Source organism: Vigna radiata, unplaced genomic scaffold (assembly GCF_000741045.1).
Source record: "Vigna radiata var. radiata cultivar VC1973A unplaced genomic scaffold, Vradiata_ver6 scaffold_86, whole genome shotgun sequence".
Classification (NCBI taxonomy): domain Eukaryota; kingdom Viridiplantae; phylum Streptophyta; class Magnoliopsida; order Fabales; family Fabaceae; genus Vigna; species Vigna radiata.
In genome coordinates this window covers 467,478-491,973 of record NW_014543269.1, presented here as the reverse complement: position 1 = coordinate 491,973, position 24,496 = coordinate 467,478, and the positions used below count along the sequence as shown (strand labels likewise).

Below are 24,496 nucleotides of genomic sequence, written 5' to 3'. Positions count from 1 at the left end.
ATATAAAATCATACAGTTGTATTAAACATGCAACATACAAGAACAACTTATCTCAAACAGATTTAGAAATATCACCTAAGCATGCAAATTTCTAGACTTGACTCGTCCGGACTTTAAAACGATAGTCGGGCTATGGCAAGTCTTGCACCCGTGGTGACTTATGAAACTTGGGTTCCCCACCCTGCCACACTCACGAGGTTAGTCCGTTCCGCGCCTTGAGGCATACTGGGAGCCCCCAAGACTAAGGACCTCCTGCTACTTCTCACCGCATAGTTCAACCTCTCTAAGTGAGTTTGATTGACCATTGAAGCGTCAAAATGACTCCCAAGGCTGAGCCCCTACTTTCATTTTAAAACACTAAGAATCTCATCCCTAAATTAATCTAAGTTAATCAATTCCATAATCTTTTACAATTTATTTCCAATACCTAGACTCTGTACAGATATAAAACTATGTTTCCTTCAACTATATTATAATAGTTATATTAAACTATACTTCTATTATAAATTTTCTATTAAACCATTACAAAAACATTTTTAATTTATATTAAACTACATTCATATTATAATATTATAAAANTATATTATACAACCTATTATTATATATAAAACTATATTATATTAATAAAATATAATAACATACATACTGTTATATAATATTATATATACGTAACTATATTATATTAATATAATTCAACCTATGTAATTAAATAATACCTATATTATATAAACTAATATATATGTTACTTATATGTAATATAAGTATATTAATATTAATGTTACAGTATCTAAACCCTCATCATGTTATATATAATCTATATATCAATAATATAATATATTATGATACATATTATCTCAAAATAATTTACAATGTTTCCTTAATTATGAAATTACTTGTTAAATTATTCATTTTTATAGAATGCTTGATCCTAACCTCACCTCACTACCCAATTTCTTTGCTGGTTATATAACTAGCCTAAGAACTCTATATTTTTCCCAAAATTATACATCCCTCCCACAAAACCTGAGGCTACACTCAACTCATATTTCCCAGTATCACCCCCAACTTATTCCAGCAACAGATTCATCAATTTCCTTCAGAGTACATCATAACCAATATACAAATAGGAATCATTCTCAGATCATCAATTCAATGAAATTCAGTTCAACAACACAATTCCAGTCAGATTATAACAATCACAAAAGGTTCAGAACATTCCAAGACCAAATACTTAAAACAGAGACAATTAAATATCAAACAATATATCACAGTTAAATTTAACATGCATAGAGCATTAAAACAGAGTTAACCAGTGTACAAACGCAATTCAACATATTTTCTCATAAATTCAGGAATTAATCAGAACAACAAAATACTTATATAGTTAGCTCCCCTTACCTTTTGGTTACATAGAACAACTCACAAGACCTCAAGACAGTACCCCAACGCAGAGACAAGATCAACTGAACCTATAATAGGAATTAGAAAAGGGAGGGTTCTAACTGCATGAAATCAGTAAAACCCCAAATCCTAGATTTTGAAAATAACGAAGGAAATAGGAAAATCACTTACCGGAAGGAGACGAAGAAACTAATCGGTTCAAAGTGAAGCCTTTGTTGCTGTGAACGCTTAGACACCTTCAAAACAGAAATTGAACGGTTCAGCAGAGTGGTGTTTTAGAGAGAAGACAGAGAACCTTTTAGGGAAAAAGGGTTTTTTCTAGAGAGAAAAAGGAAAACTGTCTAATGAACTTGAATTTCTGAAAAGTCTCTTCTAAGACTAAGGTCCTTAGTCTATGAGCCTAACTGCCTTAACATAAGACCTTTCACTAAATCATATTTAATCCTTATAATTATTTAATACAAATAAAATATCGAAATAAGACCCAGATCAAGTTAAGGACGACGGTCCGTTAATTTTTGTCGGTGTCAGTCCAACATATATGTATCTTTCTGGAGTCTTGGTTGTTTATTTGTTTCGTGTTCTACCAGAACGATAGTTACGAATTTCTCCTTGAGCTACACCATAGCTAACCATGGTGTTTATCGCATCACCCAACCACAAAACCCTAGCCATAGACGTAAACCCCAACACCACCACTCTCCATCACCTCAAACTTGCGATCCAACAAACCCTAACCCTTCCAATTTCTCAACAGCGCCTCTTCCTCTCTCAGAGTCACCGATTATCAGCCGCTAATGACGGCGATGATTCGGTTCTCATCTCCGATCTCGGCGTCGGACCCTACTCAACCCTAACCCTTCACATTCCCCTCCTAGGCGGCACCAATCCTCCGGCTGTCCCCAAACCCCGCTTCGATTTCCTCAACTCCAAGCCCCCTCCCAACTATGTCGCCGGACTTGGCCGTGGTGCCACTGGCTTCACCACTCGTTCCGATATTGGTCCCGCAAGGGCCGCCCCTGACCTCCCCGACCGCTCCGCCACAACTATTGGCGGAACCGCCGGCGCCGGGCGGGGGCGAGGGAAGCCCGGTGAGGAGGAGGATGACGACGAGGGCGAGGACAAAGGCTATGACGAGAATCAAAAGTTCGACGAGTTTGAAGGGAATGATGTCGGGTTATTTGCCTCTGCGGAATACGACGAGGATGACAAAGAAGCAGATGCAGTTTGGGAAGCCATTGACAAGAGGATGGATTCACGGAGGAAGGATAGGAGGGAGGCCAGGTTGAAGCAAGAGATTGAGAAATATCGTGCTTCAAACCCTAAGATCACCGAACAGTTTGCTGATTTGAAGAGGAAATTGTATACTCTTTCTTCGGATGATTGGCAGAGTCTTGAGAAATTCGAGAGTGGGGGTTATTCGTCCAGAAACAAGAAGAAGAGGTTCGAGAGTTTTGTGCCTGTGCCTGATACTCTTCTTGAGAAGGCAAGGCAGGAACAAGAGCATGTCACAGCGTTGGATCCTAAGAGTAGGGCTGCTAATGGAACGGAGACTCCATGGGCACAAACCCCAGTTACGGATTTGACTGCCGTGGGTGAGGGTAGAGGTACCGTGTTATCTTTGAAGTTGGATAGGCTGTCAGATTCGGTTTCTGGGATGACGAATGTTGATCCCAAGGGGTATTTGACCGTGCTTAATAGTATGAAGATTACCAGTGATGCTGAAATTTCGGATTTCAAGAAGGCTAGGTTGCTATTAAAAAGTGTCACTCAGACAAATCCGAAGCACCCTCCAGGCTGGATTGCTGCTGCAAGGCTGGAGGAGTTAGCAGGGAAGCTTCAGGCAGCTAGGCAGTTGATACAGAAAGGGTGTGAGGAGTGTCCCAAGAACGAAGATGTGTGGCTGGAGGCTTGTAGGCTGGCTAATCCGGATGAGGCAAAGGCGGTGATTGCAAGGGGTGTTAAGTCGATTCCCAATTCGGTGAAGTTGTGGATGCAGGCTGCGAAATTGGAGCATGATGATGCAAACAGGAGTAGGGTTTTGAGGAAGGGGTTGGAGCACATTCCTGATTCGGTTAGGCTGTGGAAGGCCGTTGTGGAGCTTGCTAATGAGGAGGATGCTAGGCTTTTGCTTCACAGGGCCGTGGAGTGTTGTCCTTTGCATGTCGAACTGTGGCTTGCGCTTGCGAGGTTGGAGACTTATGACAATGCTAAGAAGGTTCTGAATAGGGCGAGGGAGAGGCTATCCAAGGAACCAGCTATATGGATAACAGCTGCGAAGTTGGAAGAAGCTAATGGCAATACTTCCATGGTTGGGAAGATCATTGAAAGGGGTATAAGGGCTTTGCAGAGAGAAGGTTTGGTAATTGATAGGGAAGCTTGGATGAAGGAAGCAGAGGCGGCGGAGCGAGCTGGGTCGGTTGCAACTTGCCAAGCAATAGTACATAATACTATTGGGATTGGAGTTGAAGAAGAAGATAGGAAGAGGACATGGGTTGCTGATGCAGAGGAATGCAAGAAAAGGGGTTCTATTGAGACTGCTAGAGCTATTTATGCTCATGCTTTGACTGTCTTCTTAACTAAAAAGAGCATATGGCTCAAAGCTGCCCAGCTAGAAAAGAGTCATGGTACCAGGGAATCTCTGGATGCATTACTTCGCAAAGCTGTTACATACAGACCACAGGCTGAAGTTCTTTGGCTTATGGGTGCCAAAGAGAAGTGGCTGGCTGGAGATGTGCCTGCAGCTCGTGCTATCCTCCAAGAAGCTTATGCTGCCATTCCCAATTCTGAGGAAATATGGCTTGCTGCTTTCAAGTTAGAATTTGAAAACCATGAACCGGAGAGAGCTAGGATGTTGTTGGCTAAAGCTAGAGAGAGAGGAGGTACAGAAAGAGTCTGGATGAAATCGGCTATTGTGGAGAGAGAGCTGGGGAACATTGAAGAAGAAAGGAGATTGTTGGACGAAGGTCTGAAGCAATTCCCTTCATTCTTTAAATTGTGGCTGATGCTTGGCCAACTAGAGGAACAGCTTGCCGAGAATGCAAAGCGACTTGATCAGACTGAAAAACGGCTTGATCACATGAGGGAAGCAAAGAAGGTCTACGAATCTGGACTGAAAAACTGTCCTAATTGTGTACCTCTTTGGCTTTCTCTTGCTAATCTTGAAGAGGAGATGAATGGACTGAGTAAAGCTCGTGCAGTTCTCACAATGGCTAGAAAGAAGAATCCTCAAAACCCTGAACTCTGGCTAGCTGCTGTTAGAGCGGAATTGAAGCATGGATATAAGAAAGAAGCTGATATTTTGATGGCAAAAGCGTTGCAGGAGTGTCCTAACAGTGGTATTCTGTGGGCAGCATCAATTGAGATGGTTCCACGTCCACAACGTAAAACGAAGAGTGTGGATGCTATCAAGAAATGTGACCATGATGCCCATGTTATTGCTGCTGTCGCCAAATTATTCTGGCATGATAGGAAGGTGGACAAAGCTAGGACTTGGTTGAATCGGGCTGTGACGCTAGCTCCTGACATTGGGGATTTCTGGGCATTGTGCTACAAATTTGAACTACAACATGGAACTGAGGAGAACCAGAAGGATGTATTGAAGAGATGTATTGCTGCTGAACCAAAACATGGAGAGAAATGGCAAGCAATCTCAAAGGCAGTTGAGAACTCTCATCAACCAACAGAATCCATCTTGAAGAAAGTAGTTGTTGCACTTGGGAAGGAAGAGAATGCAGCCGAGAATAATAAACATTGATTTGCCGAGGCTGTAACATCACATATGCCCTTGAGCTGTGGCATAAATGGTTAGTTTCGAAGAGAATTTTGAATATTCATCAATAATTTATACTTGAATATGTCTCATATAGAATATTGAAGGAGTTTTTATATTTGTTTTGATCCATTTTTTTTTCCTGACTTTTTTTCCTTCATCCGTAACTCTGTATTTTTGTGTATTACTCTTTTGTCATCTACCTGATTTTGTAGTTTATTTCTTTTGTATCATACAATCTTCAACTTGACCTCTCCCATCAATCTGGAAAATCTGTATTTTGTCTAGTTTCTGTTTTGAGTGTTCTGTTGGCATGCTTATAACAATCAAACTAATTTAGCTCTGATTGGATACACAAAGTTAAACATCAGGGTATTGGGTACAAAAACGAACCTCCAAGCAAGTTATGTCAAGTCATTTTTCATTTTAGTTTTCTGATACTAATTTCATGACATTCGTTATGTTTGTTACAATTTGAGCTGTAGTGAAACTGGTGCAGCTTTTCTGACAAAAAAGATAGCCCGAGTTCCTATATGCACTTAATTTCCCTCTTGTATTTTGCTTTATATTTATCTCTCTCAAATGTAACGTTGATGATTCAGTGCCCTATGTATAGGGGCACTGCCGACGTTAAGTAACCCTGGGCTGTTACATTGTCTTCTCATGAGATGACTTTTTTATTTGAACATTACTATGTTCTCACCCTCTCCATTTGGTTTCCTAGTTAAACATGATTTTGAGCACAATTTAGTGTATTTTATATGCATTTTTTCCTCTAGCTTTTCCGTAGAGGCAATCTGTTATTTTCTGAGCTGTCACATCTGTTACTGAAACTTTGTGGCAACAGAGAACCGAGTTGCATAGTAACCATGCTCCTCTATAACAAGTTTCATGATCCGAACTGTGTAGCTGTTTAAGTTTTTGTTCATTGAAAATGAAAAAGTTGCCTACTTTGAAGATGAGTTATACTATTATAGATCTCTAGCTTCATCAGGATTGTTGATAGTAGCAAAGAATGGTCAGTATATAGTGACCAACTGACTTAGGTTATCAGATTAGGATGGATAAACAATTTCTACGGATAGGTAGAAGGTCAACGTGATGTAGGATGATGCAGGTTAAGAACAAATTTTGCAATCATGGATTCATGTATGATTGGGCACTAAGGCGAAGGGATTCGCGCAAAATCTAGCTGTTTGACTTGTTTAGTCTCTTTAGCAGGTCATCATTATGATTTATTAATGTTGATGATGGAACATATACTATTTGTAAACAAAATTACTGGTTAATCACTGGTGGTTATTGTCTAGGATTGGTCCTACAACCATGATAGTTTAAAATAGTGAAATTATGATGACTTGAACATCTGAAACTAAATATGATAACAATTCATAAGGTAGTAATGCCTAATTATTGTGTCAAGTAGCAATTATGATCACAGGCCATTCAGGGCCGTTTCTATCAATTCTAATCGCATAATCTAAAATACCAACATTAGAATGGACGCCATCCTTGAAGCTAAGTCATGATATTTAAATCCAATCATGTGTAAGTGGGAAATAGTTGGTAATAATGAAACATTGGGCGAATAGGTCAAACTGGAGCAAAAGGACATGAGGACTGTTCTCGGAAAAGTTTAATAAAACTTCTTGGTGCTGTTTTCAGATTTTAATTACTGCTGGACACTTAATAACAAGAAAAATATAAGATATTGGGCATTCTGTAGCAACTTAAATTCCGAAGCGTGGGTAGCACGAAATTGTGCAAGTATTAAATAGTATTTATCAAAAAGCAATCTAGCTTATTTGTGACCGTAGATTAAAGCTCTGATAAAATAAGTACTTGCTCAAGGTACTTAGAAATAGTAGGTTTATAAATGATCCCAGCACAAGAGAATCCCTTGTTGTGCAGTAGTGCATCAGACCATCATATGCTTTGTTTGTTAAGGAATTCAACAGTGAAAGGTCTCCTCTGTGGGAATTATTCATTCACAAATTGGCTTCCTTATGGAATAAATATATGCCCAAGTCTGGCACAAAATGTTTCACTGTCCCACTTCGGATGTAGTCCTTCATGCCAGAAGACTTTTAAGACATTCTTTCTCATCCATGATCAGCATTGCTGGAACCGTGACTTTAGGATCTCTTATGCTACTTTCCACTCCAAGAGTTCTGCGTGAATCATTAACTGTACTTGATAAATTATGTAAGTACCCTAGAATGTGAAAGAACATTGGTTGTATACAAATATTTAGATATTTAGATTTCACTCCTTGAGAATAACAAGGAAAACATATCCACTTTTACCAGATTTCTGAAAGAGGTAGTGGGACTGAGAAGCTACAATGCAAATCGGAAACCAGATTGTTCATATAGTAATGCATAGGTTGCCAATAACTTCCTCAGAGAGCAATGGTGGTATGGGCGTAGATGGGTTATACAAGTCCATGATTCTATACATGTTCCTTATAACTTACCTAGCATCATAATGGAAATTTTGGTGATAAAATTTGGTTTCAGAATTGTATAGTGTTATTTTATTCTGTGTATCATAAAACTATGCTGTTTGAGAGATATTGTTTCTGTATTGTGTAGTACATGTTGTTGCATACCCTGCTAACTATTTGCTTAATGAATCTATAGAAGACCCACGACATGATCATGGTCAAGTAAGTTTGCCTTTTCTGCTCCGCTGGATGCTCAGAAAGCCTCTGAAATCAAAGGCAATAGTCCGGTAGCCTGCATTTGCTGCATTTGTTGTATGTATACCGTATTTCTGAGAATCCATGTAAGAAAACCACTGCCTTTTGAACTGCACCAATTGGATTGCCACTAAAAGTGAAGTTTGACGAAACTGATCATTCAACAATATTCTGATGTGTTCAAGGAACTACTACTTTCAATCCAAACAACATGGAGCTTTAGTCCCTTCACTTCTACGAGATTGCTGTTTACTCTCCATCTTATCAGGTGTTAGGAGCAGGCTGTTTCACCGCAGAGTGAGAAAAGGGCGAGGGATTTATGTGAGAAAATGGTGTCCGACAAAAGATGAACCTTACTTATGTCTGTATGCGCAGATACAAACAATTGAAAATGAATATTCTGATACTATTTTTGAGTGCCAATGTTTTTATGACATTTGATTAAAAGCACACAAAGAACCGATGTTCATCTAATATATGTTTATTATAAGCTTGCAGAGCAATTGATTAAACTTGCTGGTTATTATGGCTTCATTTACACTCGCTAGCCAGCGTGATAGCGCCTCATGAGGTAAATACAAAACACAAGTTAAGAATTCAACTTATAAAACGGGTATAAATTTAAGAAAAATAGTAAAATTTAAAATCACGACAAAGAATTAATGTTTTTGCAATCGAATTATTACAAATTAATAAAATTCTCAATTTATGTAATTACTATGGTATTATACCAATCATTCTGGTATAATTTTTTTTTTAAATAGAAAATTGTAAAAGTATAACTAAGTATTTAAAGTATTCTTGCAATGTCCATCATTTATACATATTCAACATTTTATTATATCACATTACTCAAAACAACTAACTAGGTGTGTTTGGATTAGGTAATTTAGAATAGTAATTTAATTATTTGAAGAATTTGATTTTTTTTTTACATTTAAAATAAAGTAATTAAAAAAAATCACATTTAAAGAATTTTGGAAGATATTTCAAATGAATAAAATAGAAAACTTTTAAATATATTCAAAAGTATAAGAAATTTGAAATTTTACTCATTTATACTTTACTATCACTCCTTTTATGAATGTCGAGTCGAGTCGGTTCAAACTGAATGTTCAGTTGAGTCAATTTTAATTGAAGGTTCAATTTAGTTGGCTTGGTTAAAGAGTCAATCAAGTCGACTTAGGTTAAAAGTTTGAGATAAATTGGTTTGAGTCGAAAGTTAAGCTAGGTTAGTCTAGGTCAAATGTTGAGTCAAATTGATTGGACAATAAGTTGAGCCAAGTTGGCACAGAACAAAAGTTGAGTTGATTTGCTACATACTAAAAGTTAAGCTAATTTGCATAAATAGAAGATCAAACCAATTTGGCATAAATTAAAGGTCGAGTCGAGTAAGTCAAATCCATGGTCAAGACGAGCCGATCGGGATAAATGTTAGGATGAATCAACGAGGCTGGAGGTTGAGTAATGTTGACTCAAACAAAAAGTCTAGTAGGGTTGACCTATGCTAGAAATCGAGCCTGGTCGTCCCGGGCCAAAGGTCTAGCTAAGTGGACTAGTGTGGAAAAGTTCAAGCCATGTTTGCTCGTGTTAAAGGTTGAGCTAAGTCGGCTTGAACTAAAGATTGAAATCAATGGATTATAGTTTAAAGTTGAGACAAATTAACTTAAGCTAAAGGTCAGGCCTAGTCAATCAAGATCGAATCTTCTGGAATCAACCTAAACTAAAAGTCAAGACAAATCATCTGAAATCAAAGATCGAGCTAGCGTAACTCGAACTTAAGAATAGAGTTGAAATTGTCTTAAAATAAAATTTAAATTGTTTTATCCAAACAAGAAAATTGAAATTTAAGATATTCTATTAATGCATCTAAACAAACTATTTAAGAAGTAAAAGAGAATTCAATTTTAAATAATTCAAATATAATGTATTTCAATTTTTTTTGAAATTGTTGAAATTCTTCGTTCAAACACAAGTTAATTCTGGGAAATGCTGAGGGGTGACTTGTAGTATATTAGACCAAAATTACTTATAAACTCGAAGTTCAAATCTCACCATGAATCAAGAAGAAACAATTGATGTAAGCTGATAAAGTAACATCCCATTCAATAAGTAGCACCTATCAGTGTCCGTGTTGCAAGACCCCTTTCAAGGTACAATAAAACCCTCTCTTAACGAGAGAATACAAGCACTAGGATAACTCTACAAGAAAAACCGTATTTTCTGCTTAAAAGAAAAAAAAAAATGAGGCTTGCTTTAAATCTTCACCTAAGTTTCTTTTGTAGACCAACAAAAAAGTCTGTCTAACCATTAAATCGAGAGATTTATAAAAAGTCCTACATCACATGGACCTCTTCGTTAACCTTAAAAACTTAAATTCTTTTTCTTTTACATATTTGAAATCAGAAATGAATATATGCAAATTGTATGATTGGTGTGACAACAATCGACCAGTATATTCCACCATCAGAAATTCATACATCAAGGCATATGGTTTTCCAAACAAAAAACAACAAAAATGTTCCATCTTGGGCACATTATGAAGATGAATTACATTTTGAAATGTTGAAATCTCACGTCAACTAAAAATAAAACGAAATTATAATATATAAGTGAGGTGCAAACCTCGTCTTACAAACCTATGGGATTACTTTACAAGAGTTAGGCCTACCAGATTTTCCAACAACAATATGTGAATAGAATTTCCATCTCAATCAGATTCATTCAAATAATAAACAATGATGGTTTGGAACTGCATTGATCAAAATTCTCTTTCCACGTATAACAAGATTAACGATGGTACAACTGAGAAAAGATAGTTAGAGTGGAATTTCGTATCATATTATCTTCTGTCCCTTACTGATAGATCTGAAATCTGTGGATGTAGAAAGATCATGAATATGAAAACATGAGCTAATAAATTAATCTGTCAAAACTGTTTTGTCCTGCACAAGCTGCTGAACTTCAACATCTCCTAACTCTATTTCACTTCCTTGCCTCTTATGTTCATTCTTAAACATGAGCTCTATCTGCTCCAATGACTTCCCTTTGGTCTCAGGAACAAGCACGTAGACAAACACAATGGCAAGAGAAGAAATAGCAGCAAACAGAAAGAATGCTCCACCCACTGTAATTGCACGCGAAACAGAAAGGAAAGACATTGCCACAAAACCACTACACACCCTATTTCCCACAGCCCCAAGTGAAGATGCTTGAGCACGCACCCTTAAAGGGAAGATTTCAGATGTCAAAACCCAACACACAGGGCCTAATCCAACAGAAAAGAAAGCCACATTCCCACAAACAAGTACAATTGCCAATGCAATTACAAATGATCCTTTTGGAAACAAAGAAAGACTAACCCCTATGCTAAACAAACAAATTGTCATCCCAATTGTGCTTACAAAGAGTAGTGGCCTTCTTCCTTTTTTGTCAATAAGAACAATTGCTACCAATATAAAAACTGTCTTTGTCACACCTACAGCAACAGTAGCAGCTAGGAGTTTTGCATTATCCTCAATCCCAGCTGCTTTGAAAATCTCAGGACTGTAATACACAGTTGCATCAATTCCAGAAATCTGCTGAAAACATTGAATCCCAATTCCTGTGATCATCATTCTGCGAAGGGAAGGAGAAGGAAACAACAGTTCATACCACACAGGTTTCTCTTCATAGTGTTCACCATTGGCCAAACCAGCTGCCTGCTGTATTTCTGCAAGCCTCTCCTCCACTTCTCTGTCACTTTCATTTGTTTTCAGAAGCACTGATCTTGCTTCTTCAATCCGGTTCTGCATTACCAACCACCTTGGTGACTCGGGAATGATGAAAAGTGCAAAGCCAATGAAAACTGAGGGCAAAATCCCCACAGCAAGCATTATCCTCCAGTTTATGTGTGCTGAGAAGCCTGAAAAAGCATAATTTGATACATAGCCAAGCAAAATTCCTAGATTGATGAAAATCTCTGGGAAGGTTGTGAGAAAGCCTCTGGTGGTGTTTGGTGATATCTCTGCAATGTATATAGGGGCAATCAAGCCTCCAAATCCTATACCAACGCCAGCTAAAAATCTTCCAACCATTAGTATTGAAAATGAAGGAGCAAGAGTCATTATCAGTGAACCCATTTGAAAAATCACTGCAGCTACGGCCATTGTCCATTTCCTACCAATAATATCTGAAGTTCTTCCACCACCTAAACTTCCAAGTAGAGAAATAACGCTCAATATACCAATTAAAAACTCCTCCTTCACCTCTGATATCTTCAGATCTTCTTTTATAAATATAACTGCTCCACTCATCACACCAACATCTGACAGTTGACAGTTGACAGCAAGAGTAATTCATATAAATATTTCTTAACAAATCTTTCTGTACTGCAAATTTACTGTTATTTAATCATAGATTGCTATCTACAATAAATTTGTTAATGCTTAACCTGAAGAAAACAATACTGATGATATTCTGATCGGTGTATAGTGCAAAAAAAGTAACATTTTTCATTTGGGTATTTGTTTGAAAAGAGCACCAAAAATCAGTACTCTCAAGTCCTAAGCTGAAAATGTTGGAAGTTCTTTGATGAATCGCAGAAAAAGTTAAGAGACTAAGCGAATCAAGCATACCATAGCCGAGAAGGACATTATTGAGAGAAGCAAAGGTGGCACATGCTATAACATATTTCCTGGTACTGTTCCTCCTTGCTTCCTGTTGCAAAACATCATCGTCTCCCTCTGGAAGGTCGGAATGCATCCTCTTGTACTCGTTCTTTGATCCCAAAGCAATTGCAGACAACCCCAGTTCACTATTCCCATGTTGTTGGAACCCCATACTATCTCTTGATTCTTTGCAACTTGCAGAAATCTGAAATTGAAGTTGGATCTAACTTATGAGATTACCAAAACCATGGCATGGAAATGAAGATTGACCTTAAAGTATGCAAAGGACAACCAAGTGGGGGCACTTTTTATGTCATGGAAGAAAAAACAATCGCTCTGCCTAATTCCATATTTTATTTGCTTCCACGTGAGACCTTCCACTTTTATCATAGTTTAATGCAACATCTTAAAATCATTAATAACCATTAGCTACATCAATATGCTATATTCAATTACTGTAAATAAAATATAATATTCATAATTGAATTATTAGAAAAACAACAACATTACATTACAGTGAGTTTAGACAAAGAGCATGATGTAAAAAAGATGAGAACTGTCATCTCATTTTGCAAGATTCCGTATGATCTACTTTAAAATTGAAACATAGTATCAAAATCTGTTAAAATACTTACATAATCAGTCACACATTAGGCTCAATGTTCATCACTCTGTTTTCTTTATTAAATATTAATGTAGTTCTTGTCCAATTTTCTCTACACACAAAACTCGATTATTGTTTAACAGAGAAACAATGTTGTAGGGGCAACTCAAGAATTTAAAAAACTTAAAACAAACTTAAAAATGAGATCTTTTATTTAAAATTTATTTTTCAAGTTTTTTTTATTCAAAATTATCTGTATTAACTATTGTCATAATTAATTTCATTTAACGTTCACCAACTTATATTCATCATATATTTTATTAGAGATTTCATCTTTATCTGAAACTCATAAGTAGAGAAATACTAAAAAAACAAAACCAGACAAAAAAACACATTTTTAATCCCAATATAAATTCAATAAATAGAATAGAAACAACAATAAAATAAAAAAGAAATGAACCAATTACAAATAAAGATAAAAAATTACAAACAACATGAAATCAAGTAATAAAATTTGTCAAAATCTTGAAAAGAAAAACTCCACAATATAAAAAAAAAACAAAAAAAAAAGACAAGGAATAAAATCAGTAAATTAGAAGTCATATAAAAATAAAAAATAAAAGTTAAAATTGATTCAAAAAAAAATAATGATAACTAATCATACTTTTTCTTAAACAAAATTATAATTTGTTGTAAAAAGATTTTAACTCATTAAATATAATTTTTAATATCAATAAAGTTTAATTTAATTAAATTTCATTTTCAAACTAATATTATAATAATTTAATAGAAATATATTAATACTAAAAACCATTTTAACTTCCTTTTACTTAAACTTAATTTTATAATTAATTTAATAAAAGTATATCAGTACTAAAAAGTTTCCTTTAGACTTTTTTTTTAAATATAATTTTATAATTAATTTAATAAAATAATATTATTACTAAAAATTTTTTAGACCTAAAGTATGTTTTATATGCTTTATCGCCTTGCATCGTTGCTAACAAACCTTCCTCCTCTGATACAACACAAAGTTTAGTTTGAAAACCAATATGAAATCAACATACGATTAAACTACACATTAAATTACATTAATATACTCCTAATCAAACTCTCAACAATTTATCAAATTTCAATTTCTCATTATACATAAATATAGACAAATAAATGAATAATTTATAAATAATGTCACCCACAGTCGACTATCTACAACAAACCAACTCACCATTACACATATTGATATTAAAAAGTTTTGGGGAATTAAAAATACGTGAAGAAATTCATTTTATAATTAAACCAAATTATACTTTGATTTCTGAGAGAACGTGGTATTAGATAAGAATAAACTATCAATTATCATCTATTATTTAATTGTTAAACAATTTGATTAGAAATGGAACTAACATGTAAATAAAATTATAATTCAAAGACTCATTGTATGAAAATTTTATTAACAATATATTTATTAAAGTCTCGATCTTCCAAAAATCAATTTAAATATTTACTCAATTATTTACTTTTATTACTGTCCACATGACAAATTACCAATTGTTTTTTTTTTTTAAATATTTTGGTTTAGATTATACTAAATTATTTACATTGGCTTTTAGTGACAATAGTCTAATTAAATAAAAAACAATGATCTAAAATATGAAATTTATGAAAAATTTATAATTAAGAAAAATACTTCTTAAATTATATTTATGATAAATCAAACATAACATATCATTTACGTAAAGATATTATCAAATATTTTTGAAAAACTTTTAATAATTTCATACCAATTTAAATATATATATATATATATATATATATATATATATATATATATATATATATATATATATATATATATATATATATATATATTGCTAAACTTTTTAGTTAATACATCTTAGTAAAGTGTACCAAGTTTTAGGTTACAAAAAAAGTCTTTATTAGAAAAAACCAACTTTAAATCTAAGGGTAATTTAATAATTTTAAAATTTAGTTTAAAATAAAAATATAAAAGGTAGTTATTTAGGAAGTTATTACTTTTTATTATATATTTTTTAAAGGGTTAAATATGTTTTTCGTCCCCCAACTATGGGTCGTTTTTGTGTTTAGTCCATATTTCAAATTATAGTACAATGTAGTCCTTCAACTTTAGAAAACTATGGTTTTAGTCTTTTTTATCAAATTTTTTAAACTTTATTTGTTGTTTCAAGCACGTTACATTATAGCATTTGGATTCTTTACACTGTTTGACACATTTTTGCTTCAATGTTAACTGAGAAACGCGTTTGAAACAACAAATAAAGTTAAAAAAATTTGGTAAAAAGGACTAAAACCAGAGTTTTCTAAAGTTAAAAGACTAAATTGTACTATAGTTTGAAAGAGGGACTAAACACAAAAACGGCCAATAGTTGAGGGACGAAAAACATATTTAACCCTTTTTTAAAAGGTAGTTGTTTTTTAAAATAAAAAATAAAATAAAAGGTAGTAACTACTCAATACATGTGGACCAATCAGGATGTACATTTTATTTTTTATTTTAAATTAAATTTTAAAATTATTAAAATACCCTTGAATTTAAAGTTGTTTTTTTTAACAGGAACTTTTTTGTAACCTAAAATTTGGTATACTTTGGTAAGATGTATCAACTATAACTTATGTAAATTACTAAACCCTTGCTAATGTGCGCCTGTTTTCAGTTGGTACATTGTACCGGGTTATAGTAAGAAAAAATACCCTCATAATATGGATTCTAAGTTTTAAAGGGTATTTAAATAATTTTCATCTCTAACGTAGTCCCAATTAAAAAAAATAAAAATCAGAAACACTGTCTGTTAAACAATTTCTTACAAAAAAAATAATTTTATAATCAGTTTTCATTTTATAATTTTTGTCTTATCTAATTTTATCTATTTTCACAGGCATAATGACATTAAAGGAATTGATAATTGAGCTGAAAAAAATCAGAAACACTCGTTGTTAAACAATTTACAAAAAATGATTTTATAATGAGTTTTCATTTTATAATTTTTGTCTCATCTAATTTTATCTAATTTTTGCAAGTACAATGACATCAGAAAAAATTGGTAATTGACCTGGAGGGTTGTTAAGAGATGATGATTCAACATCTGCAGATGATGAAACTAGAGAGGTTAGTGAAGATGATGAATTTGAAGAGATCTTGAACGAACCTTTGCCTGAATGCGAATATGTCCATGACTTAACTCTTTACAAAGGTAAATTGTTTAACGACGAGTATTTCTAATTTTTTTTTTCAGATCTACCATAGGATGATAGAGAAAATGTTGGAGTGAGAGAGATGAAAGAGAAATGGCTCAGAGGAATGAGGGAGGTGAGTAAGGGTTTGAGATTTTTTTTTTTTTTTTTAGTTTTGAGAATGAAAATTGTTCAAATATCCTTGACTTTAAAACTTAGAATCCACGACATATGAAACTATTTTTGTCTACTATAACCCGGTACACATTGCTAAAATATACCAACTAAAAAACAGACATTAGCAAATCCCATATATATATATATATATATATATATATATATATATATATATATATATGAACATGTATAGATGAGTAGGTAACATGAAAAAAGGTGAAGAAACATAAAATTTGCGAGTTTAGTTCCTAAATTTCATTAAAGAACTATTGAACTTCTCGTTCTTATATTCTACGTATATTAACTCAATGCAGTTAATTTTTAGTTTCTTAATTAACTGGGAATTTTTCTACGTTATTATAAACAATATTTAGTAAATAGTACTTTTAGCAGTTTATAACTTATTTTGAAATATTACTTTTATTAGCATTTTTAGAGCTTCAAATTATAAATATTTATATAAATTTCATTTTTTATAATACTTCTTAAATTAATACTTCACCTTCTTTCTTAAATAAGAAAGATTTGTTTTTGTATTTTAAGATATACAAACAATATGATAAAAATAGATGACATATACTTAACTATATTATTTTATTTTATATTTGACTTGAAATATTTATGAGATTGCACAAGATTAGTAATAAAATATACAATGGAAAAAATAATCTGAAGCAAATAATATAATCATAATAAATTAATTAACAATAAAAATTACTATAATTTAAAATTAATAAAAACTAAATCATAACTACCCTAAAATATCATTTTTAAGAATAAAGTTACGTTGATATAAAAATTTCCTCTAAATGCTTCTATTTATATCATTTTATCTTTATCAGTGCAAAAGGACTATTTTATATTAATGAATAAAATGAGCTTAAGTGTATTGTACTATTTTTGTAATTAGTAAAGTGAATATTATATCAGTTGATGAATTAACTATGTAAGCAATTCTTTAATTTTCAATTAAATCTTAGTTGATGAATTAACTATGTAAGCAATTCTTTAATTTTCAATTGAATGAAAAACATACAGGATTTTGAATTTTTATGATACTCACTATTTTTACATATATAGTAGAAGAAAACTTACCTGGATCTATTGTATATTTTTTTCTTGTCAATTGTTCTCCCTTCTCTTACTCATTTTTTATGCTTTCTTGATGATATAAAAATTATCAATGATATTTTTCTCTGTCAAAGTCACAGTTTCTATTTCTTTCCTGAGAATGTTGTTTTTCTCTTTTACTTTTCAGAAACTTAACGTGTCAGCAGAAGTAAAACATTTTTCCTCTTTTATGATATTTTTCCAACTTTAATAAAATATCAAAATGCCCTTTATTGAAGTGAGAAGTGAGAGATTAATTTTAATAACTCTAAAATAATAACTATAACTTTAATACCTTATATTCTAATAACCATCACATTAGAATCTGTTCATCAAAGCTATACTTTAAATTACATGAAGCAATTCTTAAATTAATATAATTTAACATTCTCCCACTTGGTTCATGTGATGACTTAAAGATCTAAAATAAACTTTAAGTGCGCACCATTCATTAGAATTATCAAGTCATCATTCTTATATGAATTAAAATGATCGGATCATGGCGGGCAAAAGTCATGAACGACAAGATTCCTTCCATGTATCACATAATCAAACCAACTCAACATAACTTTAATCAATCTTATAACTTTCATGTCTCTAAAAGAGATATAACATGTTACCACAATCAAAATACATGTATATAACTTAATGTGGATAACAATAGAATAAAGAGAAACATAACTAATCGAATTCACAAGTATCATGATAGTACACGCATATAACTATACATATCCATATAGATAGATAACATCATCATGTTAATATTGACTTATCCATAATGTCCATACTTTCAACATGGCCAAAAAAGTTTTGGGCGGTAGTCCTTTAGTTAACGAATCTGCTATCATTAAATCAGTACCAATATACTAAATTAACAATCTATGTTTCTGCACTTCTTCTTTGACCGACAAGTATTTCAAATCCACGTGTTTAACACCCTTTGAGTACTTGTCATTTTGAGAAAAGAAGACGTTGTGGCATTATCAAAATAAATCTTTATTGGCCTAATAATACTGTCAATAATGCAAAGCCTCAGTACAAAGTTCCGCAACCACAAAACATGAACCATGGCCTCAAAGCATGCCACTAATTCAGCCTCCATGGTGGAAGTAGCAATGACTGATTGTTTTACACTTTTCCAAGAAATTGCTCGTCCAGCTAATAGATAAACATACCCAAATGTGGATTTTCTCGAATCCACACATCCAGCATAGTCTGAATCCGAGTAGCCAATCACTTCGAGATGATCTGATTTTCTGTAAGTGAGCATGTATTCTTTGGTATCTTGTAAGTACCTAAGAAATTCTTTGCAACTTTCCAGTGATCCATTCCAAGATTACTTTGATATCGGCCTAACATTCCAACAGCAAAACTGATATCTGGTCGAGTACAAGTTTGAGCATACATCAAACTCCCAACCACTGACGCATAAGGAATGGCCTCCATAGCCTTTCGTTCCAAATCATTCTTGGGACATTGCATTTGACTAAACTTGTCCCCTTTTTGAATTGGAACTACTCCAGGATAGAAGGTCTCTTTGTAGTCAATGCCATCCTTTTGAGTGAAACCTTTGGCGACTAATCTAACTTTATACCTTTCAATATTGCCTTTTAAGTCATGTTTCGTCTTAAAGACCCATTTAACCGACTCTTTTTGATCCCTTAGGCAATTCAAGTAGATCCCATACTTTATTGTCATCCATTGATTTCAATTCTTCTTTCATAGCATTCAACCAATTCTCTGAATTATTACTTTCCATGGCTTGTCTAAAAGAGACTGGATCCTCATCAATGCTTAAGTCACATTCATGTTCAACAGAGTAAACCACATAATCATCTAAAATAGCAGGTTTTTTCTGCCTTACAGACCTTCTTAATGCTGCTTCTTGTGGTTCCTCTATCAATTGCTTATTTATGACTTGTTCATTTGTGACTTGCTCATTGTCAATCTCAACATTTATATGTTCATTTTATGGGATTGGAACATTAACTTGTTGTCTCTGCTTGTTGTGTGACTGTGATATAGCAAGAGGTATAACAACTTCAGAAGAGACATTATATGTAAAAACACTATCAATATGCTCTTCAATGTCCACTATTTGTGATTCCTCACTCCCACTAAATTGACCATTTTCAATGAACTGAGCATTTCCAGACTCAACTATTCTTGTACTATGGTTAGGGCAATAAAATCTATATCCTTTGATTTTTCAGGTTAACCGATGAAGTAACCACTAATGGTTCTTACATGAAGCTTCTTTTCATGTGGATTGTATAACCTTACTTCTACTGGACAACCCCAAACATGAAGATGTCTTAAACTGGGTTTCCTTCTCGTCCATAGTTCATAAGGAGTTTTAGAAACTGCTTTGCTAGGAACCTTGTTAAGCAGATATACAACAGTCTTTAATGAATAAATCCACAAAAATAAAGGAATATTACTATGACTTAACATACTCCTAACCATATCCATAAGAGTACGATTCCGCCTTTCTGTTACACCATTTTGTTGTGGTGTACCAGACATTGTATACTGTGCATATATACCCCGACTTTTAAGATACTTTGCAAATGGACTTGCACATTGTCCACTCTCATCAATTTTACCATAATATTCACCACCTCTATCAAATGTCACCACTTTTACTTTTCTATCTAATTGCCTTTCCACCTCATTTATGAACACCTCAAGGACGTTCACTGATTGAGATTTTTCATGTAATAGATATATATATAACAATAACGTGAGAAGTCATCGATAAAGGAGATAAAATATTTTTCACCACTCCGAGATTTAATGTCAAAAGGACTACAAATATCAGTGTGTATTAACTAAAGAAGTTGACTACTTCTTGTGGCGGGATATTTTGATATGTGTTTTGTTTGTTTACCCTTAATAAAATCAATACATACATCTCAGTTATCAAAATCCAATTGAGGTAAAATTTCATTTTTCACTAACCTCAACATCCTTTCTTTGGATATGTGACTCAATCTTTTATGCCATAAGAAATCGAAACATTCATTTCCTGCACTACAATTTCTATCAACAATATGTTCAACATTAAAGAGGGATTCAAAAAAATTAACATCAAGATTTAAACGATATAAACCATCTAATAATGTACCAGAACCATAATAGTACGATATTTTATACAAATGAAAAGTACCATTTTCAATCCTAAAGTTAACACCTAAATAATCCAACTTTGCAACAAAAATCAAATTCCTAGCATAACCAGGAACATAGAGACACTTTTCAAGATTCAGACAATAACTCGTGTCTAGAATCAATCTGTAAATTCCAATTCCTTTTATCCGTGTCTTCATTTTGTTCCCCATATATAAATATATTTCAATTCCTTTTATGGGCTGGATTGAATGGAATCCCTGCATAATATTAGAAACATGAGTGGTAGCTCCAAAATCCAACCGCCATAGGCACTTCAATAATATTTGCTTCATTTAAACTTATAGGTAATAATTTAAGTCATTCATTTAAGTTCACCTTTGGGTGATTCTTAAACTGACAAATTCCATACAATTAAGAAACTAAAATGAATATACTTTAATAAACAATCAATCATACTTAAGTTTATATGTATGCTATCTCTGGATATACAAACATATTTACTAAGTATATGGAATGTTTCACTTTAATGTCATCAATTATAAACAATGATTCACCTTTGGATAATCTATAACATCCTTATAATAATGACTAATTACTATATATTCATAAATTTAACATCCTTTATATTATGAATAATTTTTATAATTCTTCTTTAGAAATTGACCACATAATGATACACACGATAAATACACACTTTAATGAAATTTCAAAATAATACATCTACAATCTCCTAACATTGTTTTGGATTCAAAACACCATAACATGAACAATTTAAAAGAACAAGAAAATTACTAAAACTTTTAATTTTGATTAAAATTATAACTCATTCAAAATTCAAACTTAATTGAATTTCCTTCATCTAAGTTTAATTAACAATTACATATAATTAATAAAACAAAGCATTATGCCATGTGTGTCAGTAGTAGATGCACTTCCTAATTAAAAAGCATATGTAACTTTCAAACTTTTAATTCACATTTTGATTTTCATTCAATACACAACAATGTTAAAAATTTAACATAAACACAATAGTAAAATTGCTTTACTGTAGAATAGTGCCACAACAATAAAGTTGCTTTATGCCAAAATGAAATCCCACGGCTGAATCAAATTCACATACGTGCAACACTAAAGTTGATTTAATGCAACAATAAAATAACAAAATAAAAAAAAAACTTGCGGCTTTGAGATGAAATTCACGTTACAGTGAATATGAATTTTTTTCTTTCATCAATAAAATGATATCATAAAACGCTACAACTTGGATCAAATTCACATTAGAGTGAATTTAATTTCAATAAAAATAATTAATATCATAGTAAAATTAAATATCTGAAAATTTAAAATGCCTAAATTTTATAATTCAAAAATTAAGGTTTTAAAAAATTGAGAAAATTATCATTCATGAGAATCATAAAATTCAAAACCTAGCTCTGATACCACTTGTAAGCAATTCTTTAATTTTCAATTGAATGAAAAACATACAGGATCTTGAATTTTCATGATACTAGCTATTGTTACATACATAGTAGAAGAGAACTTATTTGGATTTATTGTATATTTCTTTCCTATCAATTGTTCTTCCTTCTCTTACTCCTCTTTGATGCTTTTTTGATGATATAGAAATTATCAAGGATGTTTTTCTCTCTCAAAGTCACAGTTTCTATTTCTTTCCTAAGAACGTTGCTTTTCTCTTTTACTTTTCAGAAACTTAACGTGTCAACATAAGTAAAACATTTTTCCTCTTTTATAATATTTTTCCAATTTTAATAAAATACCAAAATCCCTTTATTGAAGTGAGAAACGAGAAACTAATTTTAATAACTCTAAAATAATCCCTATAGCTTTAAAACCTTATATTCTAATAATCATCATATTATAATCTATACATCAAAGTTATACTTTAAATTACATTCACCAATTCTTAAATTAATATAATTTAACATAATTTTCATTAAAACTAGAATAAAATTATATTAAGATCATAATATCGTTAGAATAATATTAAATTTAAGATTTAAATTTGATTTAAATCAATTTAAACTAAATAATTAGAATTAACATTAGTAAATTTAACATTAAAATTAAAATTAATATTATAATTCACATTAGTATATTTAAAAAATCTTGAAATTACCATTGGATATATTTTTGTCGATAAATTAGATTTACTGATGGAATCATTACAGATGAATTTTTTCATTGATAAATCTGTAATGCGTATTTCACTTATCAACGAAAAGTTTGTCGGTAAATGTGACATGCATTACCCACGAAAAAATCCATCAGTAAATAAGACATACATTACCCACAAAAAAATTTGTTGGTAAAACAAACGAGAATTTTTCCGTCCATTATTTCTCTCTATCCGCGAGATAGTGTCATTATATATATATATATATATATATATATATATATATATCTTTTACATTTCTTCTGCATGAGAAGCTTCTTCTTCTCCTACTTCTCCATCTTTCATTTCATTTTTTTTCTCTTTTTTACTTCATTGCAGTTACAAATTAAGATTGTCTCTATCTCCATTCAGCAAGGTCACCGTTCCGTTCAGTCAGGCCGCCTTTATCTTGGTTCAACCAGGCCGCCCTTATTCTTTCTCTTTCACGGAAATGGTGTAACCGCGTATTGCCACCACCGCACCTTTTGCTCTAAGTTCGACAACACCAAAGTTTATTACTACGTTTAATGTATTCAATCTTCTGTATTGGTAAAAATATAAATAAAAACGAAAAAATAGAACAAAAGAAGAAAGTGAGCAAAGAAAGAAAATGACCCAGATCGCGATATTTACCGACAAATTTATCGATGAGTTTTTCTTTTAATAATTATCGACGAATTTTTTCGTCGATAATTACTTACAGACAAATCCGTCGGTAATTACCGATAAAAAAAAAATCCATCGATAAAATTTATTGACAACAATTTTATGGATAAACTTTTGATTATCGATAATCCATCAATAATTTTAATTTATCAACAAAGTTTACACATTAATAGTTTTTTGATTTTATTAAAAGTTTAATTTTTTTAATGAATTTAAAATTGAAATATGTGTACATATTTATATTACTTTTGATATTAAGATATTCATTATTAAATTTATTGTTGTGCGATTTTCTTGATTTCATAAAAAGTTAAATATTATAAAAATATTATTTAATAATAAATTACTTCAAATAATATGAAAATATTCATATTTTACTTTCATATATACTATTATAAATTATAAAATAAAACTAATATTTAGTTTTATTGTAGTTTTTTTTCACTTATGACAAATCATTAGCTATAATTGTAATCAAAGAAATTTCTCACATAGACAAATTATTTTATGATATAAAAAATGAATAAGTACATAATTTGAACCAATATTAGATATCAATGTACATATTTACTCTAATAAACCAATATAATTACGTACTGAGACAATAATTTGGTTTCTTTGTAGGGACAAATAATATATTGGTTTTGCTCATAATCATTCACCGTACATCACTATTGTAAGCTTTAAACTTCAAAGTGCAAACTTCTATTATTGCATGCTATATACGATGAAGTATGCAACTATATTTCTCCAATCAATTAAGTGCATTTTCAAAATTTGATGTTGCTTTATAAAGTATAAATTATCAACCCTTCTGAAATAAAATGGTCTATCGTATATGAAATTACAAAGAATCTTAAAAACCTCATAAAGCACCCTTTACAAAGAATTTGAAGGTAAT

General features: G+C 32.1%; 2 protein-coding genes across 4 annotated transcripts; one reads left to right on the top strand and one right to left on the bottom strand.

Moving 5' to 3' along the window:
- The first annotated feature begins 1,931 nt into the window (after nucleotides 1–1,931).
- On the top strand, nucleotides 1,932–8,386 carry LOC106754261 (protein STABILIZED1). Of its 3 annotated transcripts, XR_001375285.2 has the most exons (3): nucleotides 1,932–5,207; nucleotides 7,816–7,960; nucleotides 8,060–8,386. XR_001375285.2 is itself a non-coding variant. In XM_022777870.1 (2 exons), the coding sequence occupies exon 1, from the start codon at nucleotides 2,036–2,038 to the stop codon at nucleotides 5,156–5,158; it is 3,123 nt and encodes a 1,040-aa protein (XP_022633591.1). In that variant the 5' UTR covers nucleotides 1,932–2,035; the 3' UTR covers nucleotides 5,159–5,207; nucleotides 7,819–8,386. The 3 variants fall into 3 exon arrangements, 2 of the variants coding, with proteins under 2 accessions (XP_022633591.1, XP_014491759.1); XM_022777870.1 differs by having other exon boundaries at nucleotides 7,819–8,386; XM_014636273.2 differs by having other exon boundaries at nucleotides 7,816–8,386.
- A 1,924-nt stretch (nucleotides 8,387–10,310) lies between these two features.
- On the bottom strand, nucleotides 10,311–12,861 carry LOC106754225 (probable polyol transporter 4). The gene is made up of 2 exons (XM_014636226.2): nucleotides 12,491–12,861; nucleotides 10,311–12,180 (listed from the first exon to the last, which is right to left on the bottom strand). The coding sequence occupies exons 1-2, from the start codon at nucleotides 12,693–12,695 to the stop codon at nucleotides 10,796–10,798; spliced, it is 1,590 nt and encodes a 529-aa protein (XP_014491712.1). The 5' UTR covers nucleotides 12,696–12,861; the 3' UTR covers nucleotides 10,311–10,795.
- Between the last annotated feature and the right edge of the window lie 11,635 nt (nucleotides 12,862–24,496).